General features: G+C 30.5%; 3 protein-coding genes across 4 annotated transcripts; all 3 read right to left on the reverse strand.

Annotated features, from left to right (window-relative positions):
* Positions 1 to 5,092: 5,092 nt before the first annotated feature.
* Positions 5,093 to 10,290, reverse strand: LOC130948963 (disease resistance protein RPV1-like). The gene is made up of 6 exons (XM_057877812.1): positions 10,007 to 10,290; positions 7,795 to 8,033; positions 7,160 to 7,596; positions 6,509 to 6,811; positions 5,201 to 5,507; positions 5,093 to 5,118 (listed from the first exon to the last, which is right to left on the reverse strand). Exons 1-6 carry the CDS (start codon positions 10,288 to 10,290, stop codon positions 5,093 to 5,095), a joined length of 1,596 nt encoding a protein of 531 aa, XP_057733795.1.
* Positions 9,829 to 14,654, reverse strand: LOC130947409 (disease resistance protein RPV1-like). The gene is made up of 3 exons (XM_057876109.1): positions 13,970 to 14,654; positions 11,909 to 12,421; positions 9,829 to 10,306 (listed from the first exon to the last, which is right to left on the reverse strand). The coding sequence occupies exons 2-3, from the start codon at positions 12,415 to 12,417 to the stop codon at positions 10,300 to 10,302; spliced, it is 516 nt and encodes a 171-aa protein (XP_057732092.1). The 5' UTR covers positions 12,418 to 12,421; positions 13,970 to 14,654; the 3' UTR covers positions 9,829 to 10,299.
* LOC130947408 (disease resistance protein RPV1-like) lies at positions 12,245 to 20,157 on the reverse strand. 2 transcript variants are annotated; one of them, XM_057876107.1, is made up of 6 exons: positions 19,490 to 20,157; positions 17,357 to 18,461; positions 16,938 to 17,240; positions 14,975 to 16,477; positions 14,707 to 14,775; positions 12,245 to 12,334 (listed from the first exon to the last, which is right to left on the reverse strand). In XM_057876107.1, the coding sequence occupies exons 1-6, from the start codon at positions 19,978 to 19,980 to the stop codon at positions 12,323 to 12,325; spliced, it is 3,483 nt and encodes a 1,160-aa protein (XP_057732090.1). In that variant the 5' UTR covers positions 19,981 to 20,157; the 3' UTR covers positions 12,245 to 12,322. The 2 variants fall into 2 exon arrangements, with proteins under 2 accessions (XP_057732090.1, XP_057732089.1); XM_057876106.1 differs by lacking the exon at positions 12,245 to 12,334 and adding an exon at positions 13,775 to 14,056.
* Positions 20,158 to 20,409: the final 252 nt, after the last annotated feature.

A 20,409-nucleotide genomic window follows, 5' to 3' on the forward strand; every position in this document is an offset into this window, starting at 1 on the left:
GATAGTAGAACGAGAACACAATTTTGGCATAGCACACGGGTTAAGGAAGGTCAACTAAAGGATGTGTTTCCAAGGCTTTATGCTTTATGCACACGCAAAGACCGCACTATTAGTGATTGTGGAATGTGGGATGGGTTTGAATTGGAGGTGCGATCTGAGGGTGTGGGAAGAGGAAAGCCTAGCTAGAGGAGATTTTGTTCATCTTGAGGAGGGTTGGAATCTATCCCAACAAGGAGGATGAAATACGGTAGAGATACGAAGGGTCAGGAAAATTTACAATGAAGTTCCTCATAGAAATAACACAAAAGAGTATTGCGGGAGCCAATAAGCAACATATGCCTAATATTATAAATCAATTGTGGAGAAACTTAGTACCACCCCATGTAGAAATGCTGGTTTGGTTTGTTTTACAGGAAAAACTGATCAAACACTAGAGAAAAAACTTAGTAAATGGTCTATTCTCGAAGGAGATGAAGAGCTGTGTACTTTGTGGAGTTGCTCGGAAACCGTGTATCACCTTATGTTCTTCTCTTGTCCTATAGCGTGGAGCTTGTGGGGAGTAGCACTACAAAGAAGAAAGCTGTCATGGTCATGGCCTGGAAGTGCAGTCCACTGCTTTCAATCTTGGATAAAAGTAGTGTCTGAAGTCTTATATGAAGTATGGTATGATGCACTTCATTTAGAATTAGTAAAATATTTAGTAACAAGGATGTTTACTTACCTATGATGGAGCAAGAGGTGTTAAGACTTATAGGAATATGACAAAGATACAAGTCAGAAAAAAGATTCATAGCAGTGGATAATAATCATAGCTAAGGAAATATGCAGTATCTTTGACTAAAAAACATTTAATTACAAAGCTCATGAAAAGTTGGGAACTTTTTATTAAATTTTTATTCTATTAATAAGAGTAATATTTTAATAAGAATAATACTCTAAATTAGTTTTTAATAATACTTCTTATCCTATATTTTGACACTGTTTTATTGAATAGAATATCATAATAAATTACTAATAAACATTAATTTGATCATAGTTTTATGTGATATGTACGTTAAATAATTGTTAGATAGTGTCAACATGACATTTTTTATCATTATCAAACTAAACAAGGAATGAAAATATAAAAAAAAAATATTAGAAAGTACCAAAAACAATATGCAAATTATGAGTATAAAACCGAACACGAAAGTGCCAAAAACAATATGCAAATTAAACTACACTGTCGAGATGACAGGGAAATTGAACAACAATGAAATGAGCAAAAATAAGTAATGGTGTGTTTTCAGAAAAAGTGTGCTATAAAATGACCAAATAGACGACTATTACAACAATAATGAACTGAAGGAAGTTTAGGTGTTCCCAAATGAAGCTTTCCTCTTCGAATTCTCATGATATGTTCTTCTCGCTCTGTTAGAAGGGGACAAAAAGGTTAAAACTTAAAAGAAAGAAGCACACATATATGAGCCAAGTCAGGTACGAGACTTTGCATTTTGCATCCACTGCTACACTTTCTTTCTTTTCCTTTCTTTATTATTTTTTTTTATGTTACAAAAACAACGATCAGTTAAAAGAAACAAAGCAGATAGAAAATACATACAATTAACAAATTTACAATAATTAAAAGAAAAGATATTGTACCTTAATTTAACAGGAAAATATTGCACTATTCTTGGAGTATTCTTTTTTTATATCTTTTTTTCGGTCTCTGTTCTCCATCACTGTTATAAAATTGACAAATATAAAATTATCGACCATACTAGATATACACCAAAAGTAGTCTTTAAAATTAATTAGTAGTATAAAATATATATTAAAATATGAAAAATATACATTAAAAATAAGTTAAACAATATATGTATTTATATAATAGCAGACCATATAGTAAAACAAACTTAATTATAATATGAAAAGTAAGCTGCTTAAGAAATAGTAATTTCATCAAGTATAATCAAAAGCTTAGCTAATATAATAGGACAACTTACCAGTAATCTTTGGAACCACAATGTAAATGCACTATTTTTCCGATTCTCTGTTCTCTCACAGTCTCACTCTGCGACAACAATATAATTCCTTATGATCCCCCACATTTAATACATTATTACTACGATATGATAATTAACCACACAAAGAAGGACGATATCAAATTAAACAACATATTGTGGTATAAAATTGATGACAACACATCATGAACATAAATATTAATATACAAAAATGTTTTATTTCAAATTTTTGTCTATGCATAAATAGTATAACTTTTGCAAAGTGATATATTAGTTTGGTAGCTTTGACGTTTTCGAGGTCTAAAGTTTTTTTTTTTTTATATCATTACTAAATCATCATTATCATTTGTGTGATTTAAATTTATTGAAAAAGTGAAACACTTGCTATGCAATAACAAATGTTAAGATGTCCATTTATAATTAGTAAAGAGCATAGTAAACGTTTCTATGATTCAAGATCAAAATCAAATCCTTTAACTTACTTCGATATTAAAAAGGATCAGATATATATTAAAAAGTGGTGCAAGCATAAAATTGAAGCAAAGAAGCTTTGTTAACATTTATAGCTAGGTTGTGCAGAAGAAACAAAAAGAAAATTTAAGCACGTAGATAATTCATCAACTCTCTGTTTTCATTCACAGCCATTTTATATATATATATATTCCAAAATCAGTTTTGAATGATTTAGTATGTGTTTGAATTACAGTTTGCAAACGGGAGTTTATATAAAATTAATTTTGCAAACTTGATTTTGATGAAAAGTAAGTTTGTATTGAAGTGATTTATGTTTGGTTATCTTTATATCAAAATGGATTATAGTAAAATAAATATTGTTTGGATTACACTATTCAAAATCACTTTTAAATGAAAAATTATTAAAATAGACATTAATTTAAATATTTTTTATATTATCCAGTTATTTTAATTTAGATATTTGAATAATTTTATTAATTAATTTTATAATAAAATTAATATTTATTTATTAAAATAAAAATAACATATAAAAATTAGCAAAATATATTTTATATTAAAAATAAGAAATATGAATTATATATATAAGAGTATTTAATCAAATATATTACATTTTTTTAAATATTAACGTGAAAATGTTAATTTAGTATTTTTTTTACATCGTATTTTTGTTTTAATACGCTCAATAATTTTATTCTTAATATTATTTTGGAATCCAACGTTTATGATTTTATTAATACCTATGGTTAATTTTTTATTTAATTTATCTTTTTTCAATGGAATCATAATTTATATTATAAAAAAATTATAATAAAAAATTTTATATACCAAAATTATAATTATACAAAAAAATACTAAAATAATAAAATTAAATATTTATCCTGGTAGAGATAGAAACAAATCTAAAAGTTTTTTATGATGTATTTTATATAGTATATTTTTAGTTCTTTTAGTACTCTTTTTTAGTACTTATAATTTTTTACTATTATTATTATTAATGGTTAATTTTTTATTTAATTTACTTTACCTAATGTGATCAATAAACCATATTATGAAAAGATAATAATAAATATAATATACAAAAATCACAATTATAAGAGTGTATAATGTCAAATAAAAATTTAACGAAAAAATAAAAATAATAAATAATAGTAAAAGAGAGTTCATATAAGGAGAAATAATAAGAATTTCATAAATAATACAATAATATGTCTGAAAGATAAAATTGGTAAAAAAAAAATAGATGTTTAGTGTAAATGGCTAAAAGCCCGTTAGTGAAACGCAAAAACTAGAAATTGTTGCTTCTGGCAAACTTGGGTTTGACATCAAAATCACTTCTGCGTTTGCCAAATCAAAAGTAAACCAAACAAAAAATTAAAACTTTCAATAAGCTTAAACGTGCTTTTTTTTCTTCAAACGGGTTTGCCAAACACACTCTTAATTTTTGTTGTGGATCTCTAGACTAAACAATTCACAATACACCATTAGTATTAGAAGCATTACCTCAATGTCCTCCAACTCCAAGCCATCAGATTCATCTTCCAACTCCAAGTCATGAGACTCATAGCCCTCATGAGTGGCATCTGGACTAATCCCTCCTTCATGATTGACATGGACATGCATCCAACGGATCCCACAGCCCTTTATCACTACTTCTTCATTATCTTCTGTATGAGCATAGAACTCAAATTTAAGGATAGGATTACAAGTGGTGCCTTTTCTTCTCTCTTTGATTGCTTTCGTTATCTTGTTGGAACGCTCTCCATCATACCATACTACCTTATGATCTGATACCATTTTCAATTGAATCACATCATCGGGAACATCGCTGGTCAAGAGTGCTCTATTGCCAGAAGTTGTGATCCATTCCCACTCGTTGCAACCCTTTCCCAAGTAGCATTCCCATCCAAATATCACTTTTTTGTCGCCAAAGTTGAAAGATTGGTATTGAGAAATCAAGATGCAGCCAACAAGACAAGAAGAAATCTTGTGATTTGGAGGAACTTCAACAATGATCGAAGCTTCTCTAGAGTAGTAGTCAGGGAACCACTCATTGATTATGCTCTCTTTACTTGGTAAATAGTAGTAGAAGAATATATTACCATTGTTTGCTTCATTATGCAGATATCCATCATTATTTGTCACAAGTTCTATCTTGGATTTCAAGTCTTTCAAAACTGCTTCATATGCATGATCAGCCAACTTTGTGCAGTTATGAAATCTAAACCATGTATAGTGTTTTCTGGGTGATTCACTGGTTAAATTTGAGACTATCTCCAAGGATTTGCAATTCACTGCAACAAAGTATATAATAGATGGAGGAAGTGGAGGTACGTATTGAAGCATTTCACAATCAGCGATCCAAAGTTCTATGAGCTGTTGAAGATTTTTAATGCTTGTTGGCAAACTTTTAATGACATGACAACCATCCAATGCTAATACTTGTAATGATTGTAAGACATGAATGTTGTCTGGGAGTTCAGACAAGCTCTTACATTTGTAGAAAACTAATTTCTTAAGAGACAAGAAGGCGGGGGTGGGCAATATTCTACTTACGATGATGCATGTGTCATCTTCATGTTTTATTGGATCCATGAGTACAATTTTGCGGGCAAGGTTTAGAGGAAGCTTCTGAAGAGAGTAACTGATGTTAAAACCAAACCACTCAAGATTTTTGAGATGCATAATAGTGGATGGAACTTCACTCAAAGCCGTTGATGGTAAACATAACTGGATTTTGGAATGATCAGCCATCATGGAGATTGAGAACTCTTCCAAATCGGAGCAACCAGTGGCCCATAAGCCACGGAGAGAGGATGAGCAATAGTCACTGCAAAGCCTCTTTAGCGATGTGCACAAGCTCACATATAGTTTTTCAATCTTGGGGAGAGAGAAAATAGATGGATGAACATCTTGTAAGCTTTCACAGCCAATGAGTGATACTGATTTGAGATTTGCGGCACCTGCTAAATTTGGACACTCTATCAAGCGTTTGTTGTGAGCGAGGTCAATAAACTCCAAACTTGGTAGATTCTGTCAACCCCAACAAACATGTTAACACATGTACATAATTAGTGAAGGAAAAATGTGTTATTTTATTGTTTAATGCGTTGAATTATTCTCACTTATTAATTATTATAATTTGGAAAAGTATAAGTAACTAATGAAAATACTAAACAATATAAATAATAGATATATTGAATGTTCAATTCACTACGAATGATTATCCTAATATTAAGATTTAGGTGGGTAATTTGGGATATAGTATATTTTTATTTTATTGAGTCAATTTTAAAGCCTATTATTTATATTATTCACAAAAATTATTGTCTACCTAACAAAATCATTCATTTTATTCTCTCTTTTTGATGAAGAAAGCATTGCATCATGACATATAGTGAATTAATATGATGTAGCAAAACAAGAAAATGTTAAATGACAAGAAACTATTGTCTATTGAGAACCAATTATGTTCTTTGTTTTAATTTAAAAAATTATTATGTTTATATATAAATAATTATTGGGTGTAGAATAAATTTTATCTATTTTATATATATGTCATTTAAATCTAAGTCATGTACTTTATTATCTTTTTCTTCTTATAAAATACTCTTTGTTCTCTCATCAAAACTTAATTAATTATTCTGTGATATTGTAGTTACTTTTTTTTTTGTAATAAAAATTTATTCTTATGAAATATTTTAATGTGATATTTAATTCTCATAAAAGTTTATATACAAACAAATTTTCTTGAATAAATGATGAAAATATGACTTTTTAAGAATTAATTAGCATGCAAGAATATTTTACAATATATAAGAATAAATTAATCTTACATAATAAAGTAAGTTTATAAATTATAAATCGTGAAATAAACTCCCCATAATTAATATTACTTATATCAAAACTACTCTATTTTTTGTCCTTTTAAAATTTCGATTTTTACTAACTAATTTCTATAATATATCAATCTTTATTTTAGTATCTAACAAAAATATAAAAAAGCATAAAAAGAAATATAAATATGATCCTACCTGTGCTGTATCCCAAAGTTTTTCAACATTGCTATCTCGCATCGAAAGCTGAACAAGTTTTTGAGGCCAACAAATAGATGGCACAATCTTAAGTGGGCATTTATCCCACTCAATATACCTTAATTCATTAGGAAGTTGAAAATCCTCTAGAAACACTCTGTTCCATTCAAGATCCATGTTGATATTTCCTCTTAAAGCAAGCAACCTTAACTTTGGCATCTTTCTTAATGCAATAATGATTATACGTGGATCTATTGTAATTTGATTCATATCCACAATCATGCTTTCAACTCCATGAATATCCTGCAAAATTGATCAGCATTGCAATACAATGTTAGTACTCTGTAAGCAATATTTTGATACATACATACATACACTTATCTTGAAGACAAAACCATTAAAGCGTGATTTTCTTACTCTTTCATGTTGGAATATATTGCAGACTTCTTCGGCGTTCCATAGTCTTGTTTGTTGACCGCAATTTTTGTTAGACTCTTCATGAATGATTTTCCAACACATTTTTTTAATCAAGCTATGCATTTTTATATATTTTTCATTATTATATGAATAAATACTTATAAGAGACTTGTCTGATAGGCTTTTTATCCCTATGTCTGCAAAGAAACCACAAGAATTTAATATTCTTGTTACCATCTTCATTTCATGCTCGTGGAAAAAGCATGCAACATCTAAAAGGATGTTTTTTTCATCATCATCTAATGCATCATAACTCAATCTCAACACTTGCTGAATATCAGTATTGGGATACTTTCTTAACTTATTCAATGCACTATCCCATTCGCTTTCTTCTTTGGTCCGAAGAAATGATCCCAAAATTTTTAATGCTAACGGTATTCCTTTGGCATAATCTGCTACGACTCTTGTTGATAGCTCATAATAATTCTCTTTAGGATGAGAACCACGAAAGGTATTATGGCTAAAAAGTTTAAGAGAGTCCTCAAAATTCATTTCCTTCACTTCATGAATTTCTTCAACTCCTCCACTTGTAAGCACATTTCTATCCCTTGTTGTCAAAATAATTTTACTACCAGAACTCAGACAACTACGAAAGAGTTGAATTAAATCAGCTGCAATTTGTGAATTAGTCACATCATCTAGCACAACAAAAACCTTCCTATGCTTGATTTTACGGATAATACTAGAGTGTATTACTCGAATATTATCGATATGAAGATCTTGATTTAACAATTGAGAAAAAAGTTTCGTGCATATGTGATTAAGACCTTTTCTTTCTAAATTTTTTGAAAAGGCTAAGAAGCAATGACCTTCGTATTCTGAGGAGCACTCATGAAAAAGAGTAGTAGCAATTGTTGTCTTGCCAATTCCAGGCATACCCCAAATTCCAATCACAAGAACTTTCTCCGACTTGAATTTCAATAAAGATTTAATAGAAGTATAATTTCTGTTACAAATAAAGGGACTTTTGAGTTCATCTCTGTAGCAATTGTTATTCAAATTTGAAAAAATTGCTTCCACAATTTCATCGATCAACTCTGCTTCTTGCCTAGCAGCAAATAAAGATTACATGAGAAATAAACAATAGATGCCTAACCAGATAAAGGTGAAAATGGATACATATAATTCCTAATTAGTATATGGACTTGAATGATAACTTTTTCAATGAAAAATCATTATATGTTATTTATTACAAGGCAGGATCAAGCCTTTATTTGTTGGGATTGTTATGGTTAAACCAAATTCTAGATAACCAAAGATCTTATTAGATTTTTCTTTTGGTGAGGTATAATAAAGTGTATGACATTGAAACTATATATATTCATGTGGTGACGAATGATATTTTTGTTTAAAAAATTAGAGTTTATTATCATTTAATTATTAAAAAAAAAAGAAGTAAATAAGTAAATTACATATATTACTATATTACACAAAGTACTTTGGTAACAAAAAAAATTATTTAAAAGGATACTAACTTTTTCAGTTTAAAAATAGTTATATATTTGTATATTTAACCAATTTTTTTGGTGACATATATTTAACCAATTGAACCACCACCAAAATGTATCACGTAATATTCTGTGATTGCAATTAAAACTAAATTATTCCTGCTGATTTTGCCCAATTCCTCTCGTAAGTGCCACTGCCAATGTTAAGAACAAGAACAAGAATAGAGGAAAAAAGAAGGTGCTAGGCAGAAAAGATATGAAACCAAGAAATTAAATGTTAGGAAGTTGAAAGTGAATGACTGATGAATGGAGGAGCACCTTTGTCACAAGCATGGTGTCTTTTTTCATAATTTAATTTCTTAGCACAAGTAAATTAAGAGTGTTATTGATCAAATTAAGTGCTCATTTAGGTTGATTTTTAAGTGAAAAAGGTATTGTTTTAAAATAAAGTAATTTTATTTAATTTTAAAATTATTTAGATACTACATATTTTAAGAAAAGTACCCTTGTTAAAAAAAATAAACAGAGATACTTTTTCTAAAATAAATTATTATTTACTTGTTCTTAAAAGTTATTAATATTTTATTTAAAAAAATAAGAGTTTTAAGAAACATTTTTAATATCTAAAAAATCTTTTTAAACAATCTATCTAATAAACATAAAATAACTTTTTTCTATTAAAAAATCGTTTAAAATAGATAAAAAAAATTTTCCTAAAAGTCAATCCAATTAGAAATACAATTATTTTGAAATATCAATTATTTTTACAAATATTTTAAAGTATTTAAATATATATGAAAATTTTTAAAACTTACATTCATACATGTAAAATTCTTACTTTTAAAATATATTTTAAGAGTCAAATATATAAATTAAAATAATACAATGCATCAATATTTAAGATTCAAATTATATATGAGTTCAAATATATAAATTTGCCAACGATCACTACAAGAAAAAAGGTCTATGTCCACACTTTTTTTGCCATGCTTTAAAAGCGTGGTCAAAAGTGGTCTATGATCACGCTTTTATGAGGGTGGCGATTGATTAGAGATTTGACCATGTTTGTTCTTGCTACGCTTAAAAAGTGCGGCGAAAGAGGTCTATGGCCACGCTTTTATAAGGGTGGCAATTGATTAGAAATTTAGGTACGTTTTTTTTTTGCCACGCTTGAAAAACGTAGCCATAGAAAACAACAGGCATGCTTTTAAAGCGTGCCAAGAGAATTACGTTACAGTGACATTTTTAAAGTGCGCCAAAAAGGTATGTAAACCTATTGAAAACAAAAGCACTTCACTTGTAAAACTAAACACGAACACTTAACGTTTTTCATCACTCTAACACATACACTACTTCAGCTAGAGCGTCTTCATTGTTCACAACATCTTTGAGAAATGAAAATGAATTCAAATTCAATTCAACATGAATACAAATAAAAAATGGCACCTCCATTGATCCTTGGTCTTGCAACCAGAGGCAAGATAATCCACAAGATTTTCTTCGTGAGTGGCTTCGCAGCAACCACAACATTTTCGGTGGGAGAGCTAGCTACAACAATAATACTACGACCAACCAATCCTTCTTAGCAGAATCCCAGGAAGAAGGAGAGACAGCAAAGCAAGGTATCCTCCTAAAATTGGACACATCGAAGATGTGCCAAAATAAGGTGTCATGGCGAATACAGTATGACGGTGTAGCAGCTTGCGAAACAAAAACCATTTTGCTACTTCTGTTTAAGCAGAAAAAAGCTGAAGCTGTTGCCGACGCCTTCGACGAAGCAGCCGCCTTGCCTCCTCTCTTAGCCGCTATCACCGCCTTCTTCTGCGTGGCCTTTTTCTTGCTCAGATTGGACACCATATGTAATAACTAATTTCTGCAAATAACATCAACAAATTGAATCCACTGAATAATCAACAGCAAATAACGCAGCAAGCAAAGCTAGAAAAATGAAAAAATGAAAAGCATTAGATGCAAACCTTGGATCTGAGATTCGAGAATATAAGAATAGATCTAGGTTGGTGGTTGTGTAATCGGAGGAAGAGTGAGAGAGTAGAGGAGGGAACCCGAGTTGGTGCTTAGGGTTCGAAGCGGGAGTGGAACGACGGCAGTAGGACAACGGCGGCGACACAGCTTGAAGAAGAGAGAAGATATGGAGACTTAGGGCTTTCTGGGTCTGGGTCACGAGGAGGAGATGAGGAAGACGAAGATGACGGTAGCCAAACTCAACGGAAGCGCAATGAATCTCTGGGGGTTAGGGTTGGAGGTGCGATGGGATTAGGGTTGGAGACTTGGAGGCGCCATGGGGTTAGGGTTGGAGGTATGCAATGAAGATGCTCTGGCTAAAGTAGTGTATGTGTTAGAGTGATGAAAAACATTAAGTGTTCGTGTTTAGTTTTACAAGTGAAGTGTTTTTGCTTTCAATTAGGTTTACATACCTTTTTGGCACGCTTCAAAAATGCCACGGTAACATAATTCTCTTGGCATGCTTTAAAAGCGTGCCTGTTGTTCTTTATGGCTATGTTTTTCAAGTGTGGCAAAAAAAAACATACCTAAATCTCTAATCAATTGCCACCCTCATAAAAGCGTGGCCATAGACCTCTTTCGCTATGTTTTCTAAGCGTAGTAAGAAAAAACGTGGCTAAACCTTTAACCATCGCCACCCTCATAAAAGCGTGATCATAGACTACTTTTGGCCACGCTTTTAAAACATAACAAAAAAAATGTGATCATAGATTTTTTTTTGTTTTGTAATGTATGGATAATGGATCGGATTTTCTTGATTATAATAAGCCACAAATATAATTGGCTGCGCTCTTCTATCAATACCACAATTAAACATATATACGTTGAAGCACAATAAATTGTTTACATTTTTATATATTTTTTTAGAATGAAAATATTATTATAATTTAAACTGAAGTTGCCAAAAAAATTGTTATGTATGTAAATCAATTATTCCAAAATAAAAAACACACATTTCTGGATCTTTCAATAAAAAGTTTAAAATCAAACCTACATTAAAAGCAAAAAATGAATAAGTAATAATTAATTTTTTATTTAATATTTACTTTTAGGATTTAAAATTTAAACTTTAAAATTTTAAATTCAAAATTTAAGATTTGACATTAAGTTATATACTTTATTTAAGATTTAAAATTAATATCTCAATTTATTATATTTAAGATTTAGTATTTATCTCTGAATTTTATTCTCTCAATCTAAGCCTTCTTTTCAAATGCAGTCTAATACTTGTTAAACTCTAGAAAAAAAAAAAAAAAAACGTATCATTTGAAATTTCAGCCAAAATACAATTAACATAAACAAAAATTGTAATAGCAATATAAAGAAGTTTTTAATTCTTCAACTAAATTTTGGTAAAATCTGATCAAGGATAGTATCCATTTATCACAATCTGATTCAAGCATTTATCTCTAATATATTGTTGTTGAAATTTAAGAATGTTGGAGTGGTTTACCTATCGTGATCGCAATGGAAGCCAGAAAGATTGGCAGCTTCAATGAGTGCGGTCCTCCATTGCTGCACTTGTTTACGGTCGGTGGATCTCTGGTGCTCAGCGAATGCTTTGTGGTAACTTCCAGTCTGCTTGCGAACATGGGTGGGTTCTATTCTGTAGAACACTGGAATCACAATCACATTTTCATTCTTCTTCTTCTTGCATTCCATGATCTCCACCAGCTCTCTCAAGCACCACTTTGAGGAAGCATAGTTCTCAGAGAAGATAATAAGAAACAAGTTTGAGTCTCTGATGGCCTCAACAAGTTCGTTCCAGATGGCTCCTCCTTTCTGGATTCTGTAATCTATGAACGTCTCAATCTTGTTTCTGCGGAGAGCGGAATGAAGATGGCTGGTGAAGCCGTTACGCGTGTCCTCACCTCTGAAGCTGATAAAGACATCGTATTGATGAGTGACAGATGCTTGAGAATAAGAAGAAGAAGAAGCAGCAGCAGCAACTGAAAGTGCCATGCCTCTGTGTTGGCGGGGAATGAATCAGCAGTTAATTATATAAGAAAGAAAATACTTTGTTCTCATCTCACATATGCTGTATTGTGTACATATATAATTAAAAGCTACACATATTCACGAAACGCAAACAATAATAATGATATATTGTATTAATCTGTGGACTATATGCGATGAAGACTTGGTCTACGTCAACTAAGAAATTACCATGTGAGTGGAAGTGTAAGTGTCATCTGTTCAGGAGACTTAATTGGGGTTGTATACATGTAATTATATTGAAACGCTCATCACGAAGTTAATTACCGAGCGGTTTCCCTTGCTCTTTCTTAGCTTTTATTAGAAATTTTAATTTGTTCCGATCCACAAGCATGAGGGTAATATACTAATATCGATAGTGTTGATCTTAATCATGTGACGCATGATTTTGTCCCTTTATCAGTATTAACTTTGAACAACTCAACAACTTGTATTGCATGAATAATAGTTAGCAAATTAAAATATTTAGTTGTTTACATTATCGAACTAATACGCGTTTTCTAATTCCGTTATTTATTCTGACTTTGTCCCAAGTCCCAACTACCTTCTTCCCTAACAATTTCAAAATGGATGCTAGATAATCTTTGTTTTGTTTATTAGCTGTTCCAGAAGCACTTCTTATAAATCTCATAAATAAAATCTTTTAAGTTTCAATAAACAAAATAAATTTATTTTAATTGTTAATGCATTAAATATGTTAAGAGGATGATGAGTACTTTCGTTTTTTACATTTTTAGTATGAGCAGGGGCAGCAATTTTTTAATTTTTGGGTCAGTAAAAAATCAGTATTAGTATTTTTTTACAATAAACAAAAAAAAGTCCAAATATATATATAAAGAGTATGAGTACATGCTGGCTGCTGATTGCTGAATGATAGTTAGGATTTGTTATAGGTTGGCCATTTTATAGCACGTTCGCCAATGAATGACGGTAGATCTTCTGTTGGAATGAGTTATATTTGACAGTAGGAGAATAAGGAGGTGAGTACCAGCAAATAAAAAAACATTTCTATACTCAAGTTAGTGAGTGAATTATAAGTTTTGCAAGTTGCAATATGTTTAAATATTTTTCTTACCTTTCTTTTATATTTGGAATGAAATGTATTCGGTTACATTTTCGAAAAATCTCACTTAAATGTGAAATAATAACGTTTTAGAACATTATACGTTTTGGTATTTTCATAACCAAACTATAGTGTTTATAGCTAAATTATAACGTTTTAACCGAGTTAACACGATCAAATCATAGCCTCCAAGTTTAGTCTGGTGATATTTTGATAAGGTGAATTCTATAATGTAAAAAGAAATATTCTTCTACATGTATATGAGTGAAGACACGTGAAATTGCATTTTGCATCCCACTTCTATACTTTCTTTCTCATTTCCTCTCTTTAATTTTTTGTTTTTTTAGAAGTTACAAAACGATATCAACTCAGTTAAAAAGAAACAAGGAAAAAAATACAGACTAATAAAATTTTTTTTCCACAACACATCATCTCCAAAAGAACGAGTCACTGTACCTCAATTTAATAGGAAAATATTACACTATTTTTGGAGACTTGGAGTAATCTTCATTATATCTCTTCTTTAGTCTCTGTTCTCCACCACTGTTATTAAAATTGACAACATAAAATAAATTGTGATGATTCCTATTGTTGTAGCTGTTACAATAAGCATTGTGGTTCTTAGTATAATTTTCTTTTTTTGGAATTTGAATTTTAATATATTATATGATTATTTATGTACCTTGTTTTGTCAATTTAAATTTTTAGAAAGAATGATTTCATCTCAAAATATATTCAGATTTTAGTCCATTGCATGATTGCAACTCTATTTATTATATCATATTTGAAGCATGTTATAATTACATTGAAGTCAAATTATGTAAACTGGTGGTATATACCGGAGTTTCCATCTAATTACAACTTTATCAACAATTGGTTTTATTAGGGAACTAATCTTTTTCTAATCAATAATCTGCCAATGGAATAAAAATGAGTATAGAAAAGAGATGGAAAATAAAATTTAAAAATAAAAAAGAAAAATATTAACTTATTGTTGATAAAACAAATTAATTTACAATTCTTTTAATTTCCAACAAAAATATTACGATGACTACAAGTACAATTATAATCACAGGCCATATATTAAAACAAATAAACTCAATTATACTATGAAAATCAAGCTGCTCAAGAAATAGTAATTTCATCGAATAAAAACAAAAGCTTAGCTAATATAATAGGGCAATGTAACTTACCAACAATCTTTTGAACCAATTGACAATATCCAATGCACAACAATATACATCCACTCTTTCTCCAGTTCTCTGCAACAACAATATTATAGCTCATTTTGGGACCAGGCACGTACACAATTCATAAACTGTGTTTCATTCACCATTATATATATATACCAAGATCAATTTTGAATGATTTAATTTTTATTCTGGATCCTAGCCTAAACAGTTCAGAATACAAGAAGAATATGTGAAGATAGACTACAGAGATTAGCATTAGAAGCATTACCTGAAGGTCCTCCAACTCCAAGTCATCATATTCATGGCCCTCATCAATAATGACATCAGGAATAATTTCTCCTTCATCGATGACATCTGGACTAATCTCTTCTTCTTCATTGATGACATGCATCCAACGGATCCCACACCCGTTTATCACTACTTCTTCATTATCCTCCGGTTGATGAGCATAGAACTCAAATTTAAGGATAGGATTGCAAGTGGTGCCTCTCTTTCTCTCTTTGATTGCTTCCATTATCTTGTTCGAATACTTTCCATCATACCATAATATCATATGATCTGACACCATTTCAAATTGATTCACAGAGGTCTTATGATCGGTCAAGTGTACTGTTTTGCCAGAAGTTGCTATCCATTCCCATTCGTTGCAACCCTTTTCTAAGTAGCATTCACACCTGAATGTCAAATGTTTGTTGCTAAAGTCACGAGATTGGAATTGAGAAAACAACATGCAGACAACAAGACAAGAAGAAATCTTGTGATCTGGAGGAACTTCCACAGTGATTGAAGTTTCTATAGAGTAGTAGTGAGGGAACCAATCATTAAGTATGTTCTCTTTACTTGGTAAATAGTAGAAGGATATATTCGAACATCCATTACTTGCCGCAAGTTCTATCCTGAATTTTAAGTCTTTCAAAACTGCTTCATATGCATCATCATCCAACTTTGTGCAGTTATAGAATTTAAAGGATGCCCTGCGTGTTTTGGGTGGTTCACTTGTTAAACTTGAGATTGTCTTTAAAGATTTGCAATTTCTTGCAGCAAAGTATATAATAGATGGGGGAAGTGGAGGTACATATTGAAGCATTTTACAATCATCGATGAAAAGTTTTATGAGCTTTCGAAGATTCTTAATACTTTTTGGCAAATGTGTAATGACATGACAACTTTGCAGTTTTAATACTTGTAATGATTGTAAGACATGAATGTTGTTTGGGAGTTTAGACAAGCTCTTACATTTGTAGAAAGATAATTGATTGAGAGACAAGAAGACAGGGGTGGGAAATATTCTACTTAAAATAATGCATGTGTCATCTTCATGTTTTATTGGATCCATGAGTGTAATTGTGCGCGCAAAGTTTTGAGGAAGTTTTTCAAGAGAGTAACTGATATTACTACCGAACCAAGTAAGATTTTTGAGATGCATAATAGTGGATGACACTTCACTCAAAGCTGAGGACGATAAATCTAAGCTTTTGGAATGATCCCCTATCATTGGGATTGAGAACTCTTCCAAATTCGAGCAACCAGTGGCCCACACGCAACGGAGAGAGGGTGAACAATAATCACTGTAAAGCCTCTTCAGCTTCTTGCAATAATCCAAACATATTTTTTTAATCTTGGGGAGAGAGAAAATAGATGGATGAACATCTTGTAAGTTTTCACAGCCACAAAGTAATATTTTTCTGAGATTCGTGGCACCTGCTAAATTTGGACACTCTATCAAACCTTTGCAGTTATGGAGGTCAATCCTCTCCAAACTTGGTAGCATCTGTAACATTTTATAATGTCAAGCCCGAAAACATATTAACACATGTACATGTGTAATGGGAAAAAATGTGTTATTTTATTTTATTATTTAATGTGTTGCGTTGTCATTTATTTTAATTTTATAAATTATTATACATTTAATATCGAATATTAAATGATAATGAACTTTTCATATTTCGAGAATAATTAACTATATTTTTCAACAATTCTTTTTCTGCTCTTATTCTTAGACATAAATAGAAAAAATGTTTCCAGCATGCAGTATACAACTAATTATTTTTCCTGCATTTTAAATCTTAAATTTAAAATCTTAAATTCTAAATTTTAAATTCTAACAGTATTAAAATAAAGTATTAGTTCAAAATATTATCTAACATTGATAAAAATTGTTGACTCCTAATATTTTTTTATTTTAGAAATCAACAAAATGCTAACAAAAAAACATGAAGAGAAATGAATACCTGTTTTGTATCCCAAAGTTTTTTAACAGTGCTACCTCCCATAGAAAGTTGAACAAGTTTTTGAGGCCAACAAATAGACGGCAGAAACTTAAGTGGACATTTATTCCACTCAATATACCTTAAGTCATTCGGAAGTTGAAAATCCTTTACAAACACTCTGTTCCATTCAAGATCTAAATTGATATTTCCTCTTAAAGCAAGCAATCTTAACTTTGGCATCTTCCTTAATGCACTGATGATTATACGTGGATCTATTGTAATTTGATTCATATCCACAATCATGCTTTCAACTCCATGAATATCCTGCAAAATTGATGAGCATTGCAATACAATGTTAGTATTATGTTGTTGTGAGCAATATTTTGATATATACATACACTCTTCTTGAAGACCAAACCACTAAAGTATGATTTTCTTACTCTTTCATCTTGGAAAATATTGCAGACTTCTTCGGTATTCCATAGTCTTATTTGTCGACCACCATTTTTGCTAGATTCTTCATGAATGATTTTCCAACACATTTCCTGTATCAAACTATGCATTTTTATGTATTTACCATTTGAATGAATACTTATAAGAGCCTTGTCCAATAGGCTTTTTATTCCTATGTCTGCAAAGAAACCACAAGAATTTAATATTCTGGTTACTTCTTCCATTTTATGCTTGTGAAAAAAGCATGCAACATCTAAAAGGATGTTTTTTTCATCATCATCTAATGCATCATAACTCAGTCTCAACACTTGCTGAATATCTGCATTGGGATACTTTTTTAGTTTTCTCAATGCACTCTCCCATTCACTTTTTCTTTTGATGGTCCGAAAAAACGATCCCAAAATTTTTAATGCTAATGGTATTCCTTTGGCATAATCTGCTACGACTCTTGTTGATAGCTCATAATAATCCTCTTTAGGATGAGAATCATTAAAGGCATTATGGCTAAAAACTTTAAGGGAGTCCTCAAAATTCATTTCCTTCACCTCATGAATTGCTTCAACTCCTCCACTTGAAAGCACATTTCTGTCTCTTGTTGTCAAAATGATTCTACTACCAAAATTTAGGCAATTACAAAGCAGTTGAATCAAATCAGTTGCAATTTGTGAATTAGCCACATCATCTAGCACAATGAAAGCCCTCATATGCTTGAGTTTACGAATAATACTAGAGGGTATTACTCGAATATTAGCAATACAAAGATCTTGATTTAGTAATTGAGAAAGAAGTTTAGTGCATATGTGATTAGCACCTTTTCTTTCTAATTTTTTTGAAAAGACTAAGAAACAATGATCTTTGTATTCTGAAGAGTACTCATGAAAAAGAGTAGTAGCAATAGTTGTTTTACCAATACCGCCCATACCCCAAATTCCAATAACAAGAATTTTCTCCAACTTGAATTTCAGTAAAGATTTAACAGAGGTATAGTTTCTGTTGCTGATAAAAGGACTTTTGAGTTCATCTCTATAGCAATTATAATTCAGCTTTGGAAAAATTGCTTCTACAATTTCATCGATCAACTGTGCTTCATGCCTAACAGCAAGTAAAAATCAACATTAGAAGTAAACAATATATGCATAATCAGATAACAAAAAATCTTACTAGATTTTTCTTTTCTTGGGATATAATATGAATGAAGATATTTATAAATTATTTTGGAATTATAATTTGAAGATATTTATTAGTTTATTTAATAATATTTTATTTATTTAATAATTTTCTCCTTTTGTGTATAGTACTCTTTTCAATTTAAAATAAAAATAACCATATTAAAAAATAATAAATAAAATTTGATAATGCTTAAAATTGTGTAAGTAGAAAAAATTATCCTTAAATAATGAATTTGCCTAATTAATATTATTCATGAATATTACAATTTTAGAGTGTTATTTGACTAACTTATATCCTAAAACTTTTATAAAGTAATTTCTGTATAAAATAAAGTACAAATATAATTAAGTAGAGTAAACTATCAAAATGGCACCTCAAAGTTTATATTGGTGATAAAAATAATTTAAAAAGATAAGAACGATAAAAAAATTTTAAAAACTTAACAAAAATAACTAGTTTTTAAATATATATTCTAAAAAAGACTTTAGAGATTAAAATTTGAAAAAGTTTTTTGCAAGAATTAATAAAAATTGTGGAATATGCTGAGATGATTGATGATATAAGAGAATTAGAGAAGAGAAGAGACTAAGCTTGAATGAATTCTATTATTGGGGTGTATTATGTGTAATCTGTATTGTATGTTATGTTCAGAGTGATGATATATAGATACATCACACGGACTTGAGACACAAGAAACTAAATCAAGAAGGGTAAAGATTAACTAACTAACACAAGATTCTAACTACTCTTCTTTCTGCATCAGTTACAGTACTTACAGAACTACTCCTACTCTTCACAAAAATAAAATAACACTTTTTTTTTTTTAGATAGATATCTACTTATGTATGAGAATAAATTGTTACCTCTTCATCAATTTTTCTCTTCGTCATAGCATACACTAATATATTATTGTTTTTTAAAACTTAAGAAGGTTAGGGCCCTTTAATTACCTGTGGTGATTGCAAGTGAAGCCAGAGAGATTCGAAGCTTGAGTGAGCGCCGTCCTCCATTGGTGCACATGTTTACGGTTGGAGGATCTCTCATGCTCATCAAAGGCTCTGCGGTAACTTCCACTCTGCTTGCGAACATGTGTGAGCTCTATCTTATAGAACACTGGAATCACAATAACTTGTTCATTCTTTTCCTTGCACTCCATGATCTCAACCAGCTCTCTCAAGCACCAGCTAGAGGAAGCATAGTTTTCGGAGAAGATAACAACAAACAACTTTGAATCTCTGATGGCTTCAACAAGTTCTTCCCAGACGACACCTCCTTTCGGGATTCTATAATCTATGAACGTCTGGATCTGGTTTCTGAGGAGAGCATCATGAAGATGGCTGGTAAAACCGTTACGCGTGTCCTCGCCTCTGAAGCTGATAAAAACATCATATCGAGTAGTGGGAGGTGAGGAAGAAGAAGCAGCAGCAAGGGAAAGTGCCATATGTTGAGCACATACAGTTAATTGGGATTTTCCTAGTGATGAGTTAATTAGTGAAAGAAATGATCCTCTATTCGGGTATATATAATTATACTTGAAACACTCATAGTCGTCAAGTAGTTACCCAGTGGCTTCCCTCTCTTGGTCTAAGCTCTTCATCAAGTCTTGCCCGTAATTAACAGTCACTAATTCAGAAATTTTAAGCAATCCGCAAACACATAAACATAATATATAAAAATAATAAAAAGTTATAAATATATCAAAATATATAATATGAAAATATTAAATATTAAATAATTTTTTATTTATTCATTATAAATATTGATAAGTAATAATGTGGTTATTAATTTATTTTTTTAAAATTAAATATAATAATAATAATAAATGAAATTAATTAAGATGATAAATAGATTATCTTTTAATCAATAATAA

The sequence above is a fragment of the Arachis stenosperma genome, chromosome 9, assembly GCF_014773155.1.
Source record: "Arachis stenosperma cultivar V10309 chromosome 9, arast.V10309.gnm1.PFL2, whole genome shotgun sequence".
Lineage (NCBI taxonomy): Eukaryota > Viridiplantae > Streptophyta > Magnoliopsida > Fabales > Fabaceae > Arachis > Arachis stenosperma.

Coding starts and splice junctions, on each gene's coding strand:
- LOC130948963 (XM_057877812.1), bottom strand. CDS start 10,290: ATGGTGTCCAATCTGAGCAAGAAAAAGGCCACGCAGAAGAAGGCGGTG. Junction 8,034..10,006: donor GATTCTGCTAAGAAGGATTG/GTTGGTCGTAGT, acceptor ATTTGCTGCTAG/GCAAGAAGCAGAGTTGATCG. Junction 6,812..7,159: donor ACGAGCATGAAATGAAGATG/GTAACAAGAATA, acceptor TCAATTTTGCAG/GATATTCATGGAGTTGAAAG.
- LOC130947409 (XM_057876109.1), bottom strand. CDS start 12,417: ATGGCACTTTCAGTTGCTGCTGCTGCTTCTTCTTCTTCTTATTCTCAA.
- LOC130947408 (XM_057876106.1), bottom strand. CDS start 19,980: ATGGCACTTTCCCTTGCTGCTGCTTCTTCTTCCTCACCTCCCACTACT. Junction 14,776..14,974: donor TGGAGTTGGAGGACCTTCAG/GTAATGCTTCTA, acceptor TTGTTGTTGCAG/AGAACTGGAGAAAGAGTGGA. Junction 14,057..14,706: donor ATTGGTTCAAAAGATTGTTG/GTAAGTTACATT, acceptor TTTTAATAACAG/TGGTGGAGAACAGAGACTAA.